Consider the following 24,920-nt stretch of genomic DNA (forward strand, 5'->3'; position numbering starts at 1 on the left):
GTCCTCTCACAGCGCACGGCGGCCTCAGAGCGAACCGCAAACGCTGCCGAGGCCCAGGGCAAGGGCCGGGACGAGCCCAGGGGGGGCGGCACAGCCCCGGTCCAGCCCCTCGGTGCCGCCGGTGCACGGCGACGGGATTTCCCCGGACCCGCCCGCCCGCGGCGCTTCGCGGCGAGCTCCGCGCCCGCGACCCACGGAATCGAGCGGCGGCGCCGCGCGGCGATTGGCGGCGCGCGGGCGGCCCCGCCCCGCCCCTCACATGACCGCTGGCGAGGGTTTTGTCGCGCCCGCTCGCCCCGGCCCCTCGCCGCCCCCCGGAGCCCCCGCCGGCAGCGCCCCCGCCATGGAGCCGGTCCGCCCCGCCGCCCCCCGCCGCCTCCTGCCGCCACTGCTGTTGCTGCTGCTCGGCGTGTCCGGTGAGCGGGGCAGCGCCGGGGCCCGTGGGAGGGAGGGAGGGGGGGGCGGGCGTGGGGTGTCCCCGCGGGCGCGTGCCCATGCCCATGCCCGTGCCCGTCCCGCTCCCCCCGCTCCGCGACGCGGCGCCGCGGGGGGCCCCGGGGCAGCCTCGGCCCCGCGGCGGCTTCGCGGGGCGGCCCCGGGAGGGGAAGGGAAAGGGAAAGGAAGGGAGGGCGGCGGGGGCCGAGGCCCCGCGGCCCTGCCGGGCACACCCGCCCCGCGCCGCCGGTGCCGCCCCCGGGGGGCCAGAACCGCGGGGGCAGCCCCGGGGCTGTGTCCCGGCAGCCGCGGGCCCGCCCGGGCCGGTCCTGCCCTGTCAGCGTCGCTCGGCGTGAGGGCAGCGGGCACGGCCGCGGCTCTGCCGGCGTTCACCCCATAAACATCCCCGGGCTGGGAAGAGTTCCCTAAAAACGCAGCGATCCATGTGCTCTGAGCCAGGAATTGTGGGGGCACAAGGCACGGCGGTCCCATCTGTTAGGGTTCAGCCGGAGTTGTAACAGCTGGCACATCATATGAAATAATGGGGGGACGCCGGTCTGCGAGCGGGATGCTGTTTAAGTACTGTGCTCATCAGGCACTTGGTTCGCTCGGTGTGTCACCAGAAAGCCAGGGCTTATTTCATAGAGTCATAGAATCCCAGGTTGGAAGAGACCTCAAGGATCAGCTGGTCCAGCCTTTCTTGGCAAAAACACAGTCTAGACAAGATGGCCCAGCACCCTGTCCAACCTGATCTTACAAGTGCCCAATATTGGGGAATCCAACACTTCCAGATTATTAATCCATTGCAGGTAAACAGAGTATAAAGTTTTCTTGCAATTTTTACCTAGTTTTGATAGCTTCACAATATGCCTCCTATTTTTAATACTTTTTAGAAATCTAGCTTTTCTTATAGTCCTGACATAATTTACTGCTTTGTGATGAGCTGCCCTCTTAAGTGGTTCTAGGAAATGAAGTAAAAGCCATGTCTTAGTAGCTAATAATCATATCTTACAGGTTTTTTCCAGTCCCATGCAGTGGAAGTAGATATAAAGGATGCCTCTAATGCTACATGCCTGTATGCAAATTGGATGATGAGGTTCTTGATAACGTATGAATCAAACACTAGTGATTATGTAAGTATCTGGAGGTAACTCTTGCTGAGAACTGTATTTTGGCCTGGGTAGAAGTTTAATTATACTATTTTACCTAGAGTTTTTTGTTTCTTACTTATTTCTTTTTAACTAAGTCAGATGTTCATAGTATTCCTACATATTCCTTTTAAAATGAAGCATAAGTTCTCAGTCATACAAATGACTGAAAGTCCCCTGTTGCTCTCACTTAAATGACATACCCAGAACTCCCCAAGTTTAATCAGTATCAGCATAGTTATGTTTTTAGCCCAAACAGTAAATTTGAACTGCAGCTCAGCACAGTCAAGATTTACAGCCAGGTTAGATTTGTCCTTCTGTACTTGAATCTGATATGGCTCCTCTCTCATACAGATGTCAGGGAGCCTTTTTCATGATTTTATAGAATAATCTCACTTATCTTGTGCAAAGTTCCATCTGACTCCAGCAGGTTTATGATGTTGTCCTGAGGAAGAACTGCTATCTTTTTCTTCTAGAAAACCACAGCCTTGAATTTGTCATCCAGTGTGACACACAATGGAAGCGTCTGTGGCAATGACACACAACCTGCACTTGTGGCAGTGCAGTTTGGGGAAGGTCATTCTTGGAGCATTAACTTTACAAAAAACAACGAAACTTTCCAGGGGGACTTGATCACATTTACCTACAACACCAATGACACAGCTGTGTTTCCTGATGCCAAGAGAAAAGGTAACGTTCGGTGCAGAATCTGACTTGCAGAGCGATCTCAGCCACACATGTCAGACCTCGGCACCTGATTTGGGTTGGTGTTTTCAAAGTTAGAAGAGCTAGTAATGTGTGTGGAGAGCTCTGTGGCAACTCCATATGCTGCCAGCTATTGCTCATCCTACCTGCCTGCTGGATAGCAATGCTGACTAGTTGTCTGGCTGAATGTGGAATTCCTTTAAGTGGAACAGAATGGGAGGGATAACTGAGCAGCTTTGATGAGTGAGGTGCTGGTAGACAGCAGGCACATGGAAAATTCATTTTAGTGTGCACTACTTGACCTTCCACCTTTCCAAGCAATGCAGTGTTAGGCTTTCTGTATACTAATGCCTGCTAATAATAGGATTTTTTTCTCTTTAGTAACTAAAGTAAAGGGGTTTACCTTTCTAATGGCTTGTCTAGTTTGGAAGCTTTGTTACTTCTCTGCATTACTCAGCACTTCAGGTCAGGATGCATAGGGAAAACAAGAAAGAGAGCTTAGGATTGTTAAACTTAATTACCTCCTTGTCTTAAGGAATTATATAAAACATAAGGCTACCTCCAAGTTCTTGTAGTTCACAAGGCATTAAAATATTTGTGCTTATTTGTAGGACCGGTTTCTGTTGTTGTGAAGGACCCTACGCGTCCAGTGCAACTGAATAATGTCTACGTGTGTCATAACACTGACTTGGTTGAAGCAGAAAATGTAACTCAGATTTTCTGGAATGTTACTTTGCAGCCTTTTGTTCAGAATGGCACAGTCAGTAAAAAAGGTGAGCATTTCAATTTGTGAATAAACTTTTTTGTATTGCACCTTAGTACAGAGAGGAAAGTCCCATAATAAAAAGTCCACCAGTTCTCAAATGTGCTGTGTTCAATAATACTCATGTAAATATCCTTTAGTACTTCTTTCCTTGTTCCTGCAATAATAGATTAGGAGAACAGATTTAGCAGTGTGTCGAAATGTCGATTGTGTCCATGCCAAGGGGGTAGGCTCCTAAAGTGTGTGTTCCAGTAACTGGGGTTTTAAGAATAAGCACTTCAGAACTACTGTTGCTGACTAGTTCATTTGAGCTTCAAGGTTTTTAGCTGACTGCCTTCCAGTGGGGCCTCTGCTTACAGCATTTGAACAGCCCGGAGCCTGTTGTCTCATCTCCCAGCCCAGCTGCTGAAAGAGATGAGCTGCCTACAGCTTAACAGGGTCACTCACTTTGTGACAGGAAGTACATATCACACTTTTATAACCACTGGGCTGGCTTTGTGTGTTTTGCTTCCCTGTTTCGGAGGTAAGTTGTGCTGCATGGATTTGAAACTGTGACCTTTACAGAATTGCTGAGAATAGAGGGTAGCTGTACATTGTTTGGAATACTCTGCCACAGTCTGGGACTTCTGACTTGGTGATGAGCAGACTCCCAGTGAGCCTAGATTTCAACAAGAAATTCAGAACTGTATTGAACTGACCACTGAGTCATAAGATTTTCATACAATTCAGCACTGAAATGGTGGTTAAAATGTCTTTTCAGAGTCTAGATGTCCTGCTGATACACCTACTTCTGCTCCTACGATTCTGCCTACCACTGCCAATGTGACTACCGCATCCACCACCACTTTGTCGCCTGCTCCAACCACTCCTCCCAAACCTGTGGAGAATCCAGACACAGGAAACTATTCTCTTAAAAGTGGAAATAAAACCTGTCTGCTGGCTAGTGTGGGGCTTCAGCTGAATGTTTCCCAAGACAAGGTGCTTTTCTTTCATTTTGAGGAGGGAAAGGTTGCTGCAGTTACTGGGTGTGAAATCTGAATGCCGGGTGTTTGCTTTGTAACTGCTGGCTGTCCAGAACTGCTTCTAAGCGTTGTATGTAGCACCTCTCTGACATCAGAATAGTGTTGTAACATAATGCCTGGCTTCAAAACCTTATGTGGAATCAACATAATGTATTATGGGAGTACTTCTAACATGATTAAAAGTCTGGAACTTTCTTAGCTGTTAAGGCTGTTAACTCAAATGGCCTTGGTTTGATAGTAGCCAGGCTCAATCTTCCTGCTGTCATGTTTGTGACAGGCTCTTCTAGCCCAAGACAGAACAATGTACTCCAAGCGACAGCTGAATGTCTTTGTGGTGTGTCTGTATTTCAGCCTCTCCTGATCAACATCAATCCAAAGACAACCACCGCAGATGGTGCCTGTGGAAACACAACAGCAACTCTGAGGCTGAATGATGGAAATAGCACACTGATTAGTTTCACATTTGTTGTTGTAAGTAACTTCTTTTATTTTAAACTAAGCTTTCATTTAACAGCACGGCATGGTGATCACTCCTGGTAAAATCCTTCTGTCACTTACTGTGGTGGGCTGTTCCCATATGGGAAGTGCAACTTGACTGCCTCAAGACAAACAGGGAATTGGGTTAAAGTAGAAAATGTAAGACTTGTAGTATGTGTTAGCCTTTGTAAACCATTTGTTCTTACAGTTACGAGTGCAGAATTGCACACTGACACTTGGTTCTTGCTTCTTAAACAGAAAAATACAACTGCAAGTGCACAGAAGTTTTATCTGAAAGAGGTGAATGTTACGCTGCTCAACCGGCTGAATGGTTCTGGTAAGAAACAGTATCTGCCTTAAAGCAAGTGTAATATTTTACTCAAGGTCTGCATCAAGTACTTCTGACTTTTTTTCAGTGTTGTTCATGCTTACTGTCAGCTCCTACTTTATAAGTTGGTGTGAACAAAAATAGTAAGCAGAAATGGCTGTAACAGTTACTTTAAACAGCAGTGTGGGATCATTCTGTGATTCCTGAGACTTCTGCTAGTGGGGTCTCTATATAAATTAATTCAGCTTCTTTGCAACTATTGTCAGTTATGTAGTTTTCTGAGGTGTGAAATACAGTTATACCAACTTAGTAGCTTTTTTTCCTAAACCAGCTGTTGTTTTCTTTTATTGAAGATGCTGCTGTATCTTCCAACCACTTGTACTTAACTCTCACTGGCAAAACTAAAAAAACTAAGGCATGCTTTCTTCCAAAACAATAATACGCTGGGTTTTTTTAAGTTGTTTGTCACGGCTTCAGCAGTTGAAAGAGCACTAAAGCTGAAACACTTGCAACTCTGCAGTGTTGGGATGAGTGGAGGTACGAGGAAGGCCTGATGTCATGTATATGTATTGAGGAGAGGTCACTGCTAAGTACTGTAATACCTTCAGTGCCTGACTTCTGTTTGAGCAGATCAGTCCCACTTTGCACTACTTTGCTTTTCAAAGTAGTCAGTGTTGAAACGTTGGCCCCTTTGGATTCAGCTCCTCGGTTTTATGATTGCTTTAGCAACTGTCTTGAATTTCGAGTGGGCATGCAAATTTCCTTTCTTTTTTTCCCCTCTTTGTTTAGTCATTTCAAGTGCAGATAACCACAATTTCAGCAAGTGGGATGCTTTCCTTGGGAGCTCTTACATGTGCCGGAAAGAGCAAACTCTCGAGATTAGCGAAGATATTCAAGTACATACTTTTAATCTAAGGATTCAGCCATTCCTTGTGGAGGCAAATCAGTTTGCTACAGGTAAGAGTTCATGTTTTTGTTAACTTTATCAATGCTTGCAAGATTCTTACTTGCTGAAAAGCACCAGCATTGGGTACAAACATTCATCTTGGAAGTTCTTTTTCCAATTTTTTTAATCTGTTTTTATATACATGGAGTGAAGAGAAGTTCTGAGACTGACATCCAAGTCCAAGCAAAGCTTTGCTCTCACTTAAAAAATGTCTGCTAGATATGTTTCTCCTGCACAAAACTCAAATGAGCTAGAGACACTGAAGAGGGACTTAAGCTTTGCCTTGCAGGAAGGTTAGAAGTTACCTGACATCATCTGACATACAGCTTTTTGTAGCTCAAATACATAAGAAAATAGGACAGAACTTAAGCATAAGTGGACTTTTACCTGTCAGTCCAAGGAGTACTCGGGGGGGACTTCCTTCAGAAGTTCAGAGCTTCCTTTGGAAACAGTCTTGGATATCCAGAAATAAAGAAAGGTTTTTAAAATGTTTTTTTGGTGCATTATCTGGGTCTTGTCTGGAGATAACTGGAATGTCTTAAATGACCTCATTCTTCATATTTAGTGTAACCTGGTCGTAGTTCTCAAAAATAATACTGACAGCACAGACTTTTTGGAATAGACTGATGTGTAGGCATATAGATTGAGTGCAGATTTTTTAAGTTCTCTTTTTAGACAGAAGTAAGTAACTCTCCAGATGTGTGCAGGGTAAACAGTATTTTTAAAGAGTTAGGGTCCCATTTCACTTTGTAGTTCAAGTTGCAGCTAGCTTTCTTCTTCTCCTAATTAGTTATTTTGTCTGTGTAACATGTCTCTGTTCTGGATAGATTCTTGATACCAAATCTAGGTCACTCTTTATCCTTAGTGATTAAAAGCACAAACCAGACTTGCCTTAAATGTGTGAAATAGATAAGACTGGTTCTTAAATTTAGAAGAATGGCTACTCCCTTGTCTAGTGCAGATCTTGTGCACATGAAAACTCACACATCTTTAGTTTGCTATAGGGGGGTGTGTGTGTGTATATATATTGCTATATGTATGTTATCAAACATTCCACGTGATTAACACTTCATATGTGCTAGATGTAGCCCTGAGACCTCTGCAGTTCTTTCTCTTAGTTTAAAGATGCAAAAATAAGTGATTTTTGAACATGTTCATATTAAGGAAAACAGGTTTTTCTACCACACTTAGCAAGTGTTCTGTCTTTATTTATTCTTTGTTGCAACCTTTCTCTCACCTACAGCCCAGGAGTGTTCGCTGGATGATGACAGCATTCTAATCCCAATTGTAGTTGGTGCTGCACTTGCTGTCTTGATTGCCATTATAGTGGTTGCTTACATAATTGGCAGAAGAAAAAGCTATGCTGGATATCAAACTCTGTGAATCTAAATGCGATTCCTGTTCTGATTTCACTCTAAACAAAGCAAGTGCAAGTTCTGAAGTCCAAAAAAAGACCCAAACTTAGGAGTAATTACTAGCCACAGCTAATTGGAGTTGAGAAACAAAGAGAGAATGTTTATCTCAGATGAAGCAGAACTACGGTTTCAGTTTCCCTGCTCTAAGAAGACGCCGTGGGTTTCATAGCTGTTTTGAAGATGTCAAATACTGGATCTAGGCTAAGGATCTTATCTTGTGAAAAATCCTAAAGCGTTCAGGATTTATTTCTGCTTTTTACAAATAGTAGCCTGAAACGAGAACACATTCTGAACTGATGTGCATTGGGCAACTCCCAGAATAGCATAGAATTTGTACTTGCTTCTCTCCTTTGCATTCCTTAGTTGTTGTCGTAATTGTGGGTTAAGCTGGCAGCATTAGTCACTATGTTGACTTGTGTAGTATTTAACAAGGATTGTATGATGCCCAATAACAGCTTCGTTTTCTGTAGGATTGAACTTCAGGCTGGTTATTAAGTGATCTCTTGAAGTGGCAGCAGTAACTTACTTACCTTTGTCAGAATTTGAGTAATTTACTCCTGCCTTGCTGTAATTTCAGGAGTCATTCCTATACCCTGGCTGTAAAAACAAAATGGGTAACCTGTATTTGCCAAATGGTGGATATGTAGGAAGACTTCAGTGCCACTTCCAAATGTTTCAAAAAAAAAATAACAACTGTTAGGCACTGAATTCTTCATTCCTTATTATACCTTGGCAATCATCTGAAATGCTCAACTAAGGCAGACTTCTGCTAAATTAATGCAAGCTTTTTTGCTGGCATCAGTTTAAAGGGAATAACCTTTCTAAATATTCCAGAACTTTAAAGTGCACTTAACTTCATACCATACTCTGCACAGAACTGGTCTGTCTTGTTGCTTTGAATGACCATTGTTTGAAGATGCTTTCATTTAATGAGCCAGTATCTGTTGTTGCAGCTTGAGCTGTTTTTAAATCTTCATCTTGAATGGTTTTCTGCCAAAAAAATCCCCATTCTGTCTGCCCGCCATTGGCATTCTGAATGTTCAGCGTGTTTGTGTTTGACTGTTTGCGGTGTAGCATTTGTTAATGTTAAGAATGCAAAAGCCAAAACTAGTCTGAGATGGACCCACAACACCTGTTTTTCCTTGCTGTATGGAAAGAATAACTAGGCTAAAAAACGCAGTGCAACTGGACTGTTCTTCAGCTGCAGCTCTGTAGGGACAAACCCCTGATGCACAACTTTTCTCTGGCCTCCTTGTGCTGTAACGCATATTCTTACTGCATGGAAAAAAAAAGAAGTCTTCTAGACTTTTAGATAAGTGTGGCTTTTTTGCATATGTCATAACATGAGCTGCCTAAACTATTTAATGAACATAACATTGTCTCCCCCTTTAGGATGAGTTTAGCCTGCATCAAAGCTGCTCTAGTGTTTTATTAGTGTTCTCTAGGGTTGTAGAGATGTCTGTGGCATGTTTGTATGCAAATCATAAAATACACTTCTTTCAGTAATGGTTTGGGTTGGTTTGGGTTTTTTTCTGTAAAAACAGTTTACTCTTGACACTATCTAAGGAAGCAGGTATGGGTGGATAATACTATAGCTTGTAGTCTACAGCTTGAATTTTGCATCAGTTACTGAAATTCATTTTAATGAAAGTGGGGAACTTCTATAAATTTAATCATGAAACAGGCTTCAAGACTTACCATTTTAATTTTAAAAAATGGATCTAATGACTTTCATATTAATATATCCTCAAATGCAGAAGTTCATATAGATTTTTTAGCTTTTTTTTTTTTTGTGAGTGATGTTCAGTAGCACCAGTTAAACGTGCATTTCTGTTAAGGAGTAATCATCACACTGTATTCTTCTGGCCATGCAAATTTTTGAACTGTACACGGTTTCCAAGTGATAATATAGAAGATTTGTGCAAACTGCTCCCAAAAATCAACACTAATACCTTTGCAAAAGCCTGCAAGGACATTGGCTCAGAGTTTTAAGTACTCCTAGACTGATGTGCAGACAGCTGGTTCAAAAAACATCAAAGTTTCACCTGACTTCCTGTTGTTATAAAACCACTAGTTTTCCTGTATGTATTGCTCCATAGGGAACTGTCAATCTGTTTAACTTGTGCTCTAAAAAAAAATAAAGATTGTTCTATTTCTTAAGGAAACTTGTTCACATTTTTTAACTGATTTGAAAACAGACGTCTTGTATTGTCTTTTTTTAAAGAAAATAAACTAAATGAGTAAGGTCAACTCCAGTCAGTCTATACCTGAAATTCTGTTGCCTAGCTGGCTTTGTTCTGGTCTGTGGAAACAGCACTTAAATAGGATGTGCTTGTGGATGTTGAATATTAATATGTATCATCTATCACACTATAGTGTGGTTGGGTTTGTGCCTTATACACAGTTTACTAAATAGACTGTACTCTAAAATGCCAAGATTTCTGATCTTTTAGGTTAAAGATGTCATACTAATAGGTCTCAAAAGAAGCAGTTCTGGCTAATGAATGATGGTCTCGGGGTTTTTTTGGGGGGTTATTTTTTAATTTGTTTTTTGTTTGGCTGGTTTTTAATTTTTAAATCTACCACAGTGTTCTCTATTGCGTAGCATATACCAATAAAACACAGAATGGGGGGCTATTGGTTCAATCTCATGGTTGGAATTAAAAGGGAAGGTAGCTTCTATACTGGGGCTAAGAAAGTTTTGGGCCAAAATTTCTGGATTACTTTGAATGGAGGCACATTCAACCACGTCAGCTGAAAGAGCTGTTCCTGCTGGCCCCAGTGCAGGGCCTGTGGGCCAGGCAGTTCTGCATGTGCAGACACCTCTGGAGCTTCTAACCAGTACAGTGACCACCCCTGGTCTGAAACCATAAACCCTCTCTGGGAATTCTTTGTAGTTGTGATAGTGTGATGTGTCCTGCAGTGATCCCCTTCCTCTAAAGAACACAGGGAATTGTCTGTCTCTGCCTGCTGGGCACTCTTAACAAATCCATTTGTGTTTAGTGTTAATGACCCATCTTCAATGAACAAAGATGTCTAGACATCGAATGGGAGTTTCTCTTTAAGATGCTTAAATACTCCCCCAGTAGTTCCTTTCCACCTTTTTTTTTCTTTCTTTCTTTCCAAGTTTTGCTCTGCTTGGCAGTAGGTGCAGTCAGATATTCTGGGTGTAGGATTTTCAGGTGTTGAGCCTCCAGGTGTTCTCCTTCCTCTGAGCCAAAGGCTCTGTACAGGGTTTCACAGGAGTGCTGCTTTATGAGAATCATGTAAGTCAGGCACCCTTCCAGGCATGATCTCAGTATGTCACCAAACCTTTCCTGGCACCAGGCAGGTGGAGCTCTGCTCTTGTTACCAACAGCAGAGAACGCCAAGCCCTGTCCCGGGGTCTGAGGTGTATCCCTGAGTTTGAAACCAGTTCCCAGCCTTGTTTGCTAATCCTTGATGAGTGTTTATATCAGCAAGGCACTCCTCACATGTTTTATAACCTGTATATTAAAAACCAGTGTAGCATTACAGCTGCCTCTCCTGGTTTTTGCCTCCTCTATGGATTTCAGTAAGGTCTGTGTACTTGTCATCTGAAACTGGTAACCCTTTTGTGCTGAAAATAAAGGTACCCACCCCAAGAGAGTCTGTCAGCGTTTTCTATTCAGTGCTTTTCAGTAAGTTTCCGCTTTGTTACTTGGATTGTCCCTTATTCCTCATGTCTAGAACCCAGAGAGGTGCTGGTGACTTGAGGGTTGGAGTAGCCTTGGGTGAGGTGATAATGCACCAGAATGGGGGTTTTGTTGCTTTAGTGCTGCTAACTCTGAGGTGTGATCAGCTAATGCATGCTCAGACTGCTGGTTTGTCCTCTCATTTCTGATTTATCCTCACTAGAGGAAGCTGAAATTAAATGTAGAAATTGGAAGACGTACAGTACCAATATAAATTATGTGTGTAGAATATATGTTTAAAGAAACCACTCTTCATCAATTCTTTACTCACTACTGATTTCACTTTAGATGTATTACTGTGTCTAGTACACCGTAATTTCTCAAAAATGCCTCTTTGCTCCTTGCTCTCTTTGGTTTCTAATGCCTGATTTCCCTTACTAACTTATTCTCCCTTGCTTCTTTTTTGTTTTTCTCCTTTCTGCAGCCCAAGAATGCTCTGCTGATTCTGACCTGAACTTTCTTATTCCCATCGCAGTGGGCATGGCACTTGGATTCCTTATCATTCTTGTCTTTATATCTTACCTCATTGGAAGAAGGAAAAGTCGTACTGGCTATCAGTCTGTGTAATCTCTTCGTTCCATCTCTGTTGCCACCTTCCCTGCTCTTCTCCCTTTCCCAGACTCCCTGATCTGCCCCTTTAAAAAGAAGAAAAACAAATTAATTTATGGTTTCTTTCTTTAAAAAAGATTTAAATCACTTCATGGTAGGGTGACGTGCCCCGAGTATGAAGATGAGTTACGATTACTTGAAGCTACTGTATGATTTTGGAAAAAGTAAGTGTTGTGAGGACCATAGAATTGAGCAGAGGTGAAGTGTGTCCTTGTGAGAAATTGTTTTGAGGAAAGAAGACATCTACCAAGCTTTATGTTGTTTAATCTTTTTATACAAGAAAATTTCTAGCTGCCTACAGCTTGTCTTGGATAATGCTAAAGCTGAAACTATAATTAAAAGTGTGAATGCTGTGTCGAAAGGGACTGTACGTGCAGTGGGAAAAAATACCACGCTCTTAACAGACTTCCATGGGGAACTTGGCATATGGCTGTTCTTGGGAACCAATCTGAATTTCCTGTTCCTTCTGAATGTAAAGGTAGTACCTGATCTCACTAATAATATGAGAAGAGCATCTGAATCTTCTAGTAAATTAATTTGTTTAGCATCAGTATGGAGAAGTTGACTGCTAGCATATGTTGAATAGCTCTGCACTTGGCATGATGGCTAATTTGCTAAGATCAGGCTCAGTTCTGGAGAACTTTGGCTGCTCAGAAAAGCCAACAGTCTGCTAAAGGAAATGTCTCCTGTGCTATTTGGTTGGACTGCATTTTTCCTTTTGTTCTGAGCTCAATTGTGAAATGAGGGTGGGAGGCTGGAATTTCACTGGCTGCAATTTCTCTCAGCTTTGATTCTGAACATAAAAGAAACTACACAGCACTGCGCCATGTGAGGCTCAAGAGTATTTTGAGAGCACTCAAAGACTGACTAAACACAGATTGCTCAGAGATTCCTGCAGGTTGTTTGGACAGCTTTCATAGGTTAACAAGGGATCACTGAAAAGCTGTGATTTAGAATGCAAGTGAAGATATAAAACCAGTCGGTTTTGATAGAATTAATCTGCTTTTAACCTCCTCATTATTACTGTCTCAGTGTCAGAGCACAAAATTTCTAGCATGAGGAATGCTGATCGTAAAGCAGAATATATATATATAGTGAAGAAAGTGACTTCCAAAGGAATAAGAGCATCTGACCTGTTTGAAGATGCTTTCTTTGTTATTAATGCCATACCTTTTGCAATTCTATGTTCCATATATAAACTGTACCAAAACATAAGTTAGTCGTTAGTGGTTGTGTTCTGCTTCATTCCCATCAGGCCCATGTTGGTGGGATGGAAGGATGAAAGAAGCCTCTTGCTCTTTCAGCCTTTTTGGTCCACATTGGCCAAAGCCTCGTGCAGCAAACGAGCCCTGATCTCCAGCTGTGGGACAGCTCAAGAGCTGCCAGGCCTGCAGAGAGCTGCTGAGGTCACACAGAGTTCTGTCCTCTGCAGCAAATGTTTGCTAAAGCTGCTTTAGTATTTAATCTCTTTGTGCACTGAGCCCACATCCGTGTGGTAGGGAAAGCACCTTCTGTAATTCACGTGCTCAGAGGGGACAGCCAGCACTGCTGTTTAAGTAACTCCCAACAGCTCTATATTCAGGGAAGGGAGATTTTTGAAGAGTTAGTTTTGATGTCCGAGAAATACCCGTACATTCAATTATTCTTGTCCTCACTGTGACCAAAGATACACTCTACCTGAATCTGACAAAAGTGACTTTGTACTGCAAATGGGCTCTTGAACCAAGTTGTCTTTTTTTTTTTAGGAATGTAATTTAATGCTGCTGAGTTGGACTGTGTGCTTCAGATTTGGTTGTCTTGGTCCTCTGTATTGTAACTTTGCTCTCACAATACTTGATTTCCCTGCCAGAGTGGTAAATGGAATTATTTTGAGGCTGGCAATTTCTGAATAACACCCCCTTGTCAGTGTGGTGCTTCTCTGCTGCCAGCAGATGGACCCAGCTATGGCTTCATGCTCAGATTGCAGATTGAAGTATTTGACATCACTTTTGCTAGGCTATTTTAGTAAAATGTGGTCATTTACCAGATGCAGACACACACACACACATATATATTTTATATATACATATAAAGTATTATTTTGAGCTTCAGTAGAAGTCAAAAATGGATCCAGCACTTTCAGGTGGTTGCAGCATGAAGAGTGGCGTATACAGTTTTCCAGATCTTGAAATGACTGTACAAATATGCTGAAAGCAGAATATGTGTATGGAAAATAAAGTTAACTCTTGTGTTTATAAAGCTTTGTTTCAGTGTAAGTAGACAATACATGCCAGTCTCTGAAAAATTTTCCAGTGGGATTGTCAACATGCCTGGATCTGGATGTTGGTGGTGAAACAGAAGCTTTTGCTTCTAAATTGTTCACACATTTACATCCAAATAAGTCAATTTTTCTTGTTGATTTGATCAAAGCAAGGGTCCAGTGTCTGCTAAAGGGTCTACTCCTTCATGAATTCTTCCACCAGGCAGATAGGGAATAGACATTACATGAAGTTTTACCCTGTTGCTGGCGTAAGAACTGTTAATTTAATGACAAAAAGCATGAAGGGTTTGGTTTCCTTTCAAGACCCTACAGAAATACAAATGTATTAAAAGAGCTAAAGCAACTGGCAGGGGGAGAAGTGCCAGTTGCTTTAGAAGCCACTGGCCCAGCATCCTCCTCCTTGGCAGAAGGCAGTTTCTGTTGATCAAAAGGTGCCCTTTCAGATAACTCGTGCAGGCAGGATGATTGTGCTGCCCTGGCTCTATCAGTGTCATCTCAGTAATGACATCTGAGCAGAATTAGTTCCTAAACTACCTCTGGTTCAGGTTTTTAACACTTCTTAATAAATAGGTTTTTCCAGATGGTTGCTTGTGATAGTATAGAGTGAGTGTTCTTGTACTGGGCTCCTGAACTCTTTGGCCTGAGGAAGTTAATCAAGCGCTCAGAATTCCAGTTAGTCAAGTGCTCAGAATTCCAGGCTCAAGTTACACGCTGCCTTGAAATTCAGCCCCTAACTGGCCAGCACAGGGAGCTAAAGTCACAAACTGCATCTCTGACACCAGTGTTCGAAGAATGCTACCACAGAGTTAATTTTACTGTAGTCACTTTATTTTTAATACAAAAAAATTACTTCTTAGAGACTTATATAGATCAGGAAATGACGGCAGATTAAGTACCTGGCCTAGGATGTAGGACAAACATACCATAATGCTCCTGTTCAGTCAGTAATTTTAGTAAGTGTGCTTTCCAACTAGTGCATTATCCCAAGGTGTCCTGTCCTGCTGCGTTCTGGTATCTCCCAACACGCAGAGTGCAGTTCCTGTCTCAGACAGGAGGGCTGGGAGGGTTGGGTGGTGCAGCAGAGGTTGCTCAGGGTGGCAGTGCTCTGCTCCACCTGGGACAGATGTGCTTCATCACCCTTGGGGATGATGAACTGGTGGCTGCGTCAATATCCACAGTGACCCTTTAACAATTAAAGCACTGAGCGTTTCCCTGCGGTGGCTGCAGCGTTAGAGCTGTGACCTCTCTGGAACAGGGAAGAACCGGTCTGGAAGCTCTGGGCACTCCTGTGCCTGATCAGGACAAGGAATGAGGCACTGCCAAGCTGTGAACCATGACAAGAGAGCTCCTTTCGCTTGGCCCTGCCTGAGAGACTTGATGAGGATTCCTGGGGCAGAGAGGAGTACTGGAGTGAGGAGGAGGGAGGGACAAATGCATTAATCTTCCCACATCAGAAAGGAACAGCTGGAAAGGTTCAAGGGCAAATGATTTTCTATGTGGCCCTTGCTCAACACCTTGGGTGTGCTGAACAAGCTGTGTAAAATGCTGCAGTCAAGATCCTTCTGGTGCCGAAGATCCTGGAAGGCATTTTGAGAACTGCCATTTTTGGTTTTTAACTCAGTTATTGCAGGCATAATCCAGATTTTTTGCTGTTTATTATTTTAACAATAATAGTGCTAATAAACTACCCATGTGTTAGCTTTTGCCTGAGAAATGCACATAAAACTATGGAAAAATGCATTCCACAGGGGTCACTCGTAAAAGACCTTATGAAAGTAGCTTTCGGATACTGGAGTTTTTTTGAATCAGAACTGAAATGCTTTTGCAGGTTCTCTGCCCAGGAGATAACTCAATTTTTACTAATAATGATTTACATCAGGTGATGAAAAACGTGGATCCATGCTCCGTTGCTTTTCATTTGTTTCCTAACTATGAACAAGAAATAAATTAACAATAATCTCCATGTGCCTGTTTTTCCTAGCTGAAAAAATGCTGGCTTGATGCTTTAAAAAGGAAAAAGGCTCTAATTGACTTAACCTAAGTGCCTGGTGTTGGCAGTGGCTACTTCCCGATGCTGAGTGTGAAGATGATTCGGCCCAGGAAACGGTCGCTGTTAAGGTCGTTGATAATCCCTTTGCCATTCAGACTGCACTGAATGGGGACCAAGTGATTCTTCTCCACGTCTGTAAAGTGCATGGCCACCAGTGGGGATGTGTAGTTGACCTGAAAAGCAGGGAGGTTTAAGTGTGATTTTTGAGGGAGCAGAAAGGCAGGCTGGGCTTTCATGATCAGTAAAACCATTAGTAATTGGTTCACAGTTCCCAGGGATCTGAGAGCATTTCCTTGATGTCTGTCATGGTCCCTTGGGGTGATGAAGTTGAGCCTTTCTGTGCCTGTGCCTCAGAGGGATGGGATCGTGTTGGAGTTTCATAGTTGCCTCTTGGGCTGATTACCCAGGACAACACCAGACAATGGGACTCTCAAATAATTTTTGCTGTTCTAAAAACCAGCCTGTGGCTTGTAATAAGAGATCCGTGGTGTTCCATGGATCTGTGTGCTCCAAGGACATGCAGACACGGTGTCTGGGGCTGTTACTCACCCTCAGCTGGCAGCAGTATGACAATAGGAGTCTAGTGCCTGCCTCATCTTCCATTTCAGGTTTTGTTGTGGTGGTGTGTTCCCTCCCAGCACTGCACAGCCCAGAGCAGTGCTGGCCAGCATGTTCAGAAATAGCTGCTGATGCTGGACTGCTCTGTTTGGAGCCATCCAGCCTGAAAGCTGTTTTGCCATAGCTTTGTCAGATGCCCCATCCTTTTCCTCTTATGTCACCTAACCCCTGACTTTCCTAATATCCTGGGAAAATGCTGGTGTTGAGACCTTCTCTGGGAGTTAGCAATGCCAGTCTTAGTCTCCAGCTGATAAATGTAATCATTCCCATTGCTAGCAAAGGGGAACAGGAGTCCCCAAGGATTTCCTGTGGTTTGTCAGAAATAGAGCACTGTAATCCCAGTGCCCGTGGCCTCCCTCCTGCCTGCATCTGCCCAAAATAGCCAGGGAGCACATCTGTACTCTGTGCAGCAGCTGCTGCCCTCTCCTCCTCGAAGAGGCAAAGCAGAGATGCCAGAGCCGTTACTTACATGAGTGAACTTGCCGTAGTAGGGATAATACATGAGGTCAAACGTCCCGTTCCCAGGGTAGAAGTCCACGGACCTGAGATGGCTCTCATTGCCTTTCTGTGATCAGAAAAAGAACAAGGACACGCACACACAGGACATGGGACACAAAATACAGCTCCCTGCAGAGCAAGGGGAAGGAGCTTTACTATGGATGTGTCCCACCAGCCCACAGGGTCTGTGTTTGCTGCCTGTTGATTTCTAGGGTATGATCCAGCAGCTGTCTGGGCAGTGGGAACCCTTCCCTTCCCCTTATTGCAGTTGGCTTGCAGGGAGCCCCCCAGGACTGAGGGTGCTGAGGAGAGGCTGAAGATGGATGTGAGCAGTTCCTGCACGTTCCCCCCAACTCCAGTCTCTAGCTGGCACCCCAGCACCCAGCCCAGCAGGTCTGCCCACAGGAGCTGAGCAGAGTGCTGCCAATCAGGCTGACAGGAGCCTCAGCAGCGCTCAGAGGGTGATGGCCAAGGTGGGAAGCAGGAAACCAGTGGCCTCTGCTGCTCTCAGCAGACTGACCCCCACTTGCACCCAGACACATGGGCAGCACTGGGTCCTGTGAGTGTTTGGGGCTAAAAGAAAGACAGATGGTGGTGGGGTCCATCAGAGGGAGGCATTTGGCCTTGTACCCACCACAGTGCCCAGCACGAAGGAAAGCATTACCTGCACTTTGCAGTCCACGCTCACAGGGACCCCAGCACCAGGGCGGTAGCCTATGATCTGCAAAAACAAAAACCATCCATGCTTGTAGGAAACGCAGTACCAACTCAGTTCTATGAAATTCCCACTGTAAATTGCCTGGGGTCTGGAATGTACCCCCAAAACCTCCCAAAGAAGGGCATGGCACAAGACCCTCCAAGCAAATCAAATCAAGCAAGTTTTGTAGTGTTTCTTTTTTATGTTTTCTAGTGGGTATGAGCCAGCAGGTTTGGGGATTTTAGTTCCCTTTTTCCCTTGGCTTGGGAAGTGAAAGAGTTCCAGTCCCTGCATGGTCTTTATCACACTGGGATGCACCGAAGGAAAGAATTGAGATGAATGGCTTCCTCTGTACCCGGTTCATCTTCAGCAGGATGCAGGGCTGGCCTTTGGAGTACCCAAACGTTGGGTCCTCGATGCCGGAGCAGTTCTGCAGCAGCGAGCGCTTGAACTGACAGGCCTTCTTCTCCTCACTGTCATCACCCCCTTGGATGAAGTACTGTCCCGAGACACACTCGATGTTCTTCTCTTCTTGAACTTTGTCATCATAAGCTGGTGGGGACCAAGAGACTTGTTAACATTTCCTGAGACCTGCACAGACCCACACTCTCAGAGTACATCCACACGTCAAGGGCGTTAGAAAGTCCCACCCAGAAAGGCAAAGCTCCCTCCCACAGGAGCCCCCATGACCTTTTGAGCCTCCCCTTTCCAAATGGGGGTCATGAGATGCCGAGGAGGAGACCCCTGCACCCATGTATGCATGGATGGAAACAACTCACCGTGATTCCTGGGGTGATGAAGAGCTTACCTGCTAGGAAGTGGTGCATGTTGTCCACATAGGGCTGCCACGTGTTGGGCTGAGAGACGTTGAAGGCAATGGTGAACCCATTCAAGTATGGCCTGATCATCACTCCTGAAGCAGAAGGAGAAGAACCCTGATAGAGCAAATGTGGGTGGACTGGCCACAGGCTTGGGGGGTGTGTTGCAGGGGCTGGTTGCTCTGTGACTGGGCTTGGGGCCGGGCACAGCCATGAGAGTCGCAGCACCAGTGCACAAATCAACTCTCTCCTCAACCTACTGATCCCTCACCTCCATTTCACCCCCAGAGAACACCATAAACATGACAAAATATAACAGGAAACGTGGGAGATATGGAGGGCCTCAGCAGTGCTGTGGGTAAGTGGTGGGCTTGAGGTTGCACAGAGTGGCTGAGGCGTTCTCCATGTTGCCAGCTGTGTGGCTGGCTCCATACAGGGGTCAAGGTGAGAGGGCCTTGTGTTCCCCACCAACACAAAAACACAGGGAAAATGCTGTGTGTGACACAGGAAAGGATTTTCTGAACATTATCTTGCCAGAACTCCCCCAAATACTAATGCTTAAAAGCTACTCTTGATTTGCATCTTATTTTGAAGACATGAGGTGTAAACAGGCAGCAGCTGAAATGAATCAGCATCACCTATGAAATGACTAAACTTGGCCTTTTACCTTGAGAATAATGATAACAATAAATAGCATAATTAGAATAACAATTAGTATAATCCGGACGAATGCTTCCCGTGGGGCTATTTAAGATGTCTGATCCTCTGCAGAGAACCTGCAGCTCTGTCAGTGCCCCGAGGTAGGTGAGAACACCCTGTGTGATGGAGGGCAGGGTGGCTGTGGGAGCGCACAGCTCCAGCAGGGCTTTGTCTGAGGACCCAGCCGTGCCATTTCAGTAGGACATTGCTGGGCAAGTGCCCTCAGAGGTGCCCAGGGCCAGGCTGGCTGGGGTACGTACCCGGTGGAGACACACGGTCCCGGAACCTGGGCGTGTAGGGGCTCAGCGTGAGCAGCATCACGTACATGCAAAAGGCAAACATTCCCGCCAGACACGTGTAGAAAACAAAGTAAAACAGTAAGATCAGGCCTGCAAAAGACAGAGGCATGTTGCTGTTAATGCAACCAGAGCACATCCCGTGGGAGGTGTCCCACAGGGATGCAGAGTCGTGCTCAGCTCGGCGTCCTCCACAGCTCTGAGTCCACGGTGGAGGTGGGAGCTTGCACACACACCCCCTGCACACAGACCCTGGTGGTTTTGGGTGCAGGACTCTCAGCCAGACAAGCTCCCTGCCCAACCCTGGGGCTGGGGCAGCTGCTACTTGGCTCTGTACCCCTTTTGCTGCAGGGCCCTTCCCAGAGCTGTGTCAGGACCAGGTCTATGTGTCCACCTGCCTCAGCTCTCTCTGACAGACAGATCCAACCTTGCCTCGTGCCCTTCCCATCCCCTCTTGGCATGGTAACATGCAAGGATACCCAGTGGCTTCAGCACCTCCAAATTCCTGGTGGGGCTGTGGGGCGTTGCTCCTGACTCCTGTCCCCGGCACGGCAGGGACCCTGGTGCTGAGACTGAGTGAGCAGCACCTGAACACTCCAGGGCTGCAGCACCACACTGGCTGTGTCATGGCCAGGACATTCAGGGAATGGGTTTGTTTTTCCTCTGGACCAGGCTCATGGCTGAGGATGTCTCAAGAGGCCACGGCCTATGAATAAAACCCAGCGGCTCAGAAAGCAAAGCGAAGCTCTAACCCAAACATTTCCCAGGAGAAACGTTCCGGCAGCTCGGGAGGAGCCCTGGGAACACAGATGTGCACTCCTGCCGTGCTTCTGCCGCAGCCACGGTGCTGGGAACAACTGTGGGGCCATGTCCTGCTGCGGGCTGAGCCAAGGTACAGGGGACCATCACTGCTGCTGGTGGCACAGCAGGGACAATGTCCAGCCCTGCCACGATGATGCTGGATGGGGCCTTTATCCCAGCCTGGCAGAGCGAGAGCTGCTGCTGGGGTGCCAAGATGATGCTTGTTGAAACATCTTGCCATTAGCATCCCCTTTCTGATGTTTCCTGCAGTGCAGTGGGAAGCATTGCCACTGGCAGAGAGGGGGGGTGCAGCCTTTCCCAGGGCCTGGACCCTCTGGTAATAACCCTGTGGCCCTGCACTTTGTCACTGCAAGTCCCCTGAGCCCCCAGTCCCTGAGGAACACCTTCAGAGCAGCACAGGGGAGCAGCCCCAGGCTGGGCAAATTTCCTCCTCCTCACCCATGAGATGAAAGTGGGAAAGTTCAGCTTCATTCACCTCCAAATGCTCTCCCTTTAACAGAAATTTTGATTTTCACCGTCGTTTCAATGTCTCTCTCCTGTCTCCCTGTACAGGCACGTGAGCACTGTGTGTGCACTGAGGGCATGTGTGTCCATGGGGAGTGGGATCATCTGGCAGAACATGATGATCCCATGGTGCAGGAGGATGCTGCACCCACCCTGAGGCTGCAAATAAATAACTGCCAGCAGTAGTCAGGCAGGGTCACATCCACACCAAACTGAGCAAGTTCTCTCACAGGCATCTTCTCAGCACCTGTCAGAGCCTCCAGAAACACAAACCCACATCACTAAGGACTGTCACCCCCATACTGCTCCCACACTTCATTCTGCACCTTCCCATTCAGCAAAGGGCAGAAGAACTGGGCTGCCTCCATGGCCAGCAAAGGGCACAGGGGAGCAAATGTGGATGTCAAGATCTGACCCTGACTCAGGCTTGCAGGTTTTCAGACTCCTCTGGTGCTGATGGGCAGCTTCCTTAGTTCCTCCTGGCTGTCCCCACAAGCTCTGCAGGAGACCCAGAGCTCTTGGCAGGGGCACGGGCAGGCTGCAGGGCTTGCAGCGTGGTGCCAGTGCCAGCCAAGGCTGCAAACACTGAGCCTCAGCCCCCGAGAGTTCACAGCCTTACACTGGTGTGGATGTGCGAGTGATTCTGGGCTCAGGTTGGGATTTTCACTCTGCCACAGGAGCTGTGTGCTGTCATAACAGAGCTGGAAAGGTGGATGGCACCACATGTGCTGTGGCACCTTGGTTTTGGACCAAGCCTGCAGCAGAACTCGCCCGACAGCCACAGGCTGCTCTTAACCACCTGAGGCACCTCCAGCCTCAGAGGTAATTTTTGAAGGCCACATGGATGTGGATAAAATAGACAGGCACTCAGAACCCTTACTGGCACATGCCAGCCCACTGGCTCTGACATCACTTATGGGTTCTGCTGTGGGCACCATGTCACACACCAGGAAGCCGTGGGGTGACAGTGGGGACCAGCCCTTCCCTCCCCGGAGCCAGGGCTCACATAGGCAGGGAGGGCTGCTCAGCCCTGTGGTGGGTACCCTTCACAAAACACCTGCCCTACAGCTCGGGCACCCTTCCCCTACCAACCTGATGTCCCCAAAGCCACCGTCCCACAGGCTCCTGACTTACACAGGCAGCAGCAGGGGTGCATGGCTGCAGCACACTGACCTGCAGCCCCCACGCTTGCTCAGGCTATACATTTCTTTCTAGGACTCAGTCTGGGCAGCCTGAAATCTTTGCTTTCACACTCTCAGTCAGCATTAACATCCAGACCAAGAGTAACTTTTCCACGGTTTTCTGCTTGTCCTCCTCACTAGTTCTTTATTGCACTGGTTAGAAACATTTACACTAAAAAAATGAACAGGAGTGGCCAGTCCAAGCTATCAAGGATGTGCACAGGTAAGTGAATCTGTTGTGAAGCAGAAAAGGCAACAACCCCCAGAAGCGGGTCTTGAGCAAGGACCTACCCCAGCTCTTGGCTGTTCTCCCCAGGCATGTTCTCTCCTCCGGGTTCCACAGGAATATCTTCATCTCCCCAGCCAGGTCTGCCCAGGTTTTGCTCCCCATCTCTGCTTTGGTCTCGTTCTTCCCTCTGTCAGGATCCTGGACCTTCTCCTCATGCTTATTTTCCTGGAAGAGTTACAAAACACAACCCCCACAGGCAAGCTGAACATCTCATTGGACAAAAATAAATGCAAAAGCACTTAATAGCTGGAAATGTTTCAAATTTCCATTTTCCCATCATCACTCTTGAGTTAAAGAGAGGCAGTTTTGGCTGCTCCAACTTAAGATCTCTTAGAACCCAGTACCCGTTTTTTCCATGACATGTACGTCACTGCCATCACACTGGGTACTGTCTCTTTGTCCTGGCATTTACAGAAACTCATCTTTTTCCACCTGCATGAACATGACCAAAGAAAACCTGTGATCTGGGAGGGTCAGGACTGTTCCCACGCTTCTGCAACATCTCTGAGCTCAAGTGCACATTTTCTGTGCTGCCACAGATGACAGCAGGCAGCAGCACATACGAGGTCATCCAGTTTGTTTTTCTTGGCACAGGAGGAAGTGTTTAGTGTTTGGAGAAATCCCTCTGTTGTTATATTTCAATTACACTGAGTTCCAGGGAAAAGCATCTCCCCAGGTTGCAACAGTTTGTGTTTTGCCTCAGTGGTGAAAACTTGTTTGTCCAGAACTGAGGAACACAAACCTCTCTGTACCTGGGCCTGGCCAAGAGTCACTTGAGACATAGCAGCCGTCCTTGAACCTGGGCAGGTTCTGTGTCTCCAAAAGCTGGCAGCGAGGTGGGAGAGGGTGCTGATCTGGCTTTCAGCTCGGGGCAGGGCTGGGCTCCCTAGGCTGCTGTGCCCGCTCCGAGTGCGGATCCACAACGGCTGCACCAGCAGCATTGCTGGCTGCAGGCATCTGTTGGAGCCAGGACTAACAAATAAGACATTTGCACCCCGTGGGTTGCCCCGGGGGAGCCGGGAAGTGGCCTACAGCTTGGCAGAAAGCTTGGCTTGGAAACACCTTTGAATCGGGGGCAGGGGGATTAAATTTTCCGCAGATACGCAAATACTGCAAAACAGTGAGAAAGGGGGCAGAGTACTGACTCCAAAGCCTGCATGTGTCCCTTGGGGAGCCTGGTCAGACCCAGGGTGGCTGTAAACCATCAGCATCCCACTGACTGCCCTGATCAGCTCTGGCTAAAGCACCAGTGGGGCTCCTTTGTTAGCCCGCCTGCGTCAGAGCGCCGCTCCCGGCATGGTGCCCGCAGCTGCCCGAACAGCCAAGGCAGTGCTTGGCCCAGGTCCTGCGCCCCAGGCTGGAGCCCTTCCCGAGCCATTCCCGAGCTCCTGCATGGCCAGAGGTACAGGGTACACATGGTACGGGCTGATGGAAACACAGGAGTGTGGGGCAGCCGGACAGGATGGGATGAGCATGCTGCCTTGCAGATGTCTGTTAGCTGGGTCAGGTCTGGAATGGAACACCTCTCAGGTGGTTTAGCTTTGCAGTCCAGGGCAGAGATGGTCTTGGAGCAGTCCCTTTCACTTGGACAAGGTGCAGAAGTAGTGGCAGCAGCTGGGGCAGGCGTGTGCTGGGTCAGGGAGGAGACACAGCCAGGCAGGATGTGTTGGAACACTGGACAGCCCTGGGCTGTTGTGGGCCATGACAGCTGGGGAAGCAAAGCTAGCGTTCATCCTTGGTGAGATCACTCTGTGCTGCCAGTCGTGGGTGTCCTGGGGGTAGCCAGGGGCTTTCACTTATCCTCACCCCAGACCAGGTCAGCTCTCAGTGGGGGATTCCTCCTGCTGAAATCCAGGTGTGCAGAGAGTCACCGTGCCCAGGTGTCCCCATCCCTCCTAGTCCCCCTTATCATCCAGCACCACTAGCCAGACCTGCCACTGTCCTTTCCCCTCCCAGTACAAAGTGCTTTGCTAAAGGAACAAAGCAGCATTTCCTAAAGCATAGCAGTTATATTTATCAGCCATGAAGCAGGTCCTTGCAGCAGCTCCCACTCGCCTCTCGGAGGGTGGCCAGCAGCCCCCAAAACACTCACTGCCTCCTGGCTGGGGCTCCTGTACTGGCCCTCCTTGCCTCTGGTGCTGGTGTTCCTGTCCATCCCTGGGTGGGAAATACAGAGAAACATGAGTGTTAGCACAGCAGCACATGCCCCAGCTCTCAGGAACCCACAGGCACAAACCCACAGCCCCACAGCACCCCCCAAAATCACAGCTGTGCCAAGACCTCTGCCTGTCTGTGGGGAACCACGCTGCTTTCCCTTCCTACCCTGCAAAGCTCAGCGTTCAGGAGTGGATCAAAAAATAACTTGCTTTCCCAAGAGGGGTGAGCTCAACGCAACAGGATCCCATCTGGTGCCCTTTGCAGCCCCCTCACTGCATCCTGTCTCATGTTTGAGTCCCCATCACTGCCAGTCAGTGCCCTACATGGGGAAGCCAGCTCTTCACCCCCAGGAGACCACGGAGCTGTTAATAAACATTAGCAAATCACTAGGGTTTCCTATGGCCACATGTCGGTCAATGTGTGCTTGTCAGTCACGGTGGGCCATGGTTAATGCTTACAAAATCTCTTTT

The 24,920-nt window shown here is 46.8% G+C and overlaps 2 protein-coding genes across 5 annotated transcripts; one reads left to right on the plus strand and one right to left on the minus strand.

Annotated features, from left to right (window-relative positions):
• The first annotated feature begins 343 nt into the window (after positions 1–343).
• Positions 344–13,799, plus strand: LAMP2 (lysosomal associated membrane protein 2). 3 transcript variants are annotated; one of them, XM_027898330.1, is made up of 9 exons: positions 344–416; positions 1,450–1,568; positions 2,060–2,273; positions 2,900–3,061; positions 3,812–4,029; positions 4,425–4,544; positions 4,809–4,887; positions 5,668–5,835; positions 11,377–13,799. In XM_027898330.1, exons 1-9 carry the CDS (start codon positions 344–346, stop codon positions 11,517–11,519), a joined length of 1,296 nt encoding a protein of 431 aa, XP_027754131.1. In that variant the 3' UTR covers positions 11,520–13,799. The 3 variants fall into 3 exon arrangements, with proteins under 3 accessions (XP_027754131.1, XP_027754141.1, XP_027754149.1); XM_027898340.1 differs by lacking the exon at positions 11,377–13,799 and adding an exon at positions 7,068–9,404; XM_027898348.1 differs by lacking the exon at positions 344–416 and adding an exon at positions 844–1,244.
• A 1,798-nt stretch (positions 13,800–15,597) lies between these two features.
• Positions 15,598–24,723, minus strand: ATP1B4 (ATPase Na+/K+ transporting family member beta 4). 2 transcript variants are annotated; one of them, XM_027898414.1, is made up of 9 exons: positions 24,616–24,723; positions 24,386–24,450; positions 22,296–22,458; positions 19,462–19,590; positions 18,493–18,597; positions 18,040–18,236; positions 17,652–17,708; positions 16,959–17,054; positions 15,598–16,044 (listed from the first exon to the last, which is right to left on the minus strand). In XM_027898414.1, the coding sequence occupies exons 2-9, from the start codon at positions 24,446–24,448 to the stop codon at positions 15,883–15,885; spliced, it is 972 nt and encodes a 323-aa protein (XP_027754215.1). In that variant the 5' UTR covers positions 24,449–24,450; positions 24,616–24,723; the 3' UTR covers positions 15,598–15,882. The 2 variants fall into 2 exon arrangements, with proteins under 2 accessions (XP_027754215.1, XP_027754224.1); XM_027898423.1 differs by lacking the exon at positions 24,616–24,723 and adding an exon at positions 24,547–24,612 and having other exon boundaries at positions 15,883–16,044.
• Between the last annotated feature and the right edge of the window lie 197 nt (positions 24,724–24,920).

This window comes from Empidonax traillii, unplaced genomic scaffold (genome assembly GCF_003031625.1).
Source record: "Empidonax traillii isolate 1590-97213 ecotype Southwest subspecies unplaced genomic scaffold, ASM303162v1 scaffold20:size5563877, whole genome shotgun sequence".
NCBI lineage: Eukaryota > Metazoa > Chordata > Aves > Passeriformes > Tyrannidae > Empidonax > Empidonax traillii.

Excerpts from the sequence above, each read along its gene's own strand:
- LAMP2 (XM_027898330.1), top strand. The coding sequence starts at position 344 with ATGGAGCCGGTCCGCCCCGCCGCCCCCCGCCGCCTCCTGCCGCCACTG. Across the intron at positions 1,569-2,059 it reads AATCAAACACTAGTGATTAT|AAAACCACAGCCTTGAATTT; the intron begins GTAAGTATCTGG and ends TTTTTCTTCTAG. Across the intron at positions 2,274-2,899 it reads TCCTGATGCCAAGAGAAAAG|GACCGGTTTCTGTTGTTGTG; the intron begins GTAACGTTCGGT and ends GCTTATTTGTAG.
- ATP1B4 (XM_027898414.1), bottom strand. The coding sequence starts at position 24,448 with ATGGACAGGAACACCAGCACCAGAGGCAAGGAGGGCCAGTACAGGAGC. Across the intron at positions 19,591-22,295 it reads GAGAACAGCCAAGAGCTGGG|GCCTGATCTTACTGTTTTAC; the intron begins GTAGGTCCTTGC and ends TGTCTTTTGCAG. Across the intron at positions 16,045-16,958 it reads ACTACGGCAAGTTCACTCAT|GTCAACTACACATCCCCACT; the intron begins GTAAGTAACGGC and ends CCTGCTTTTCAG.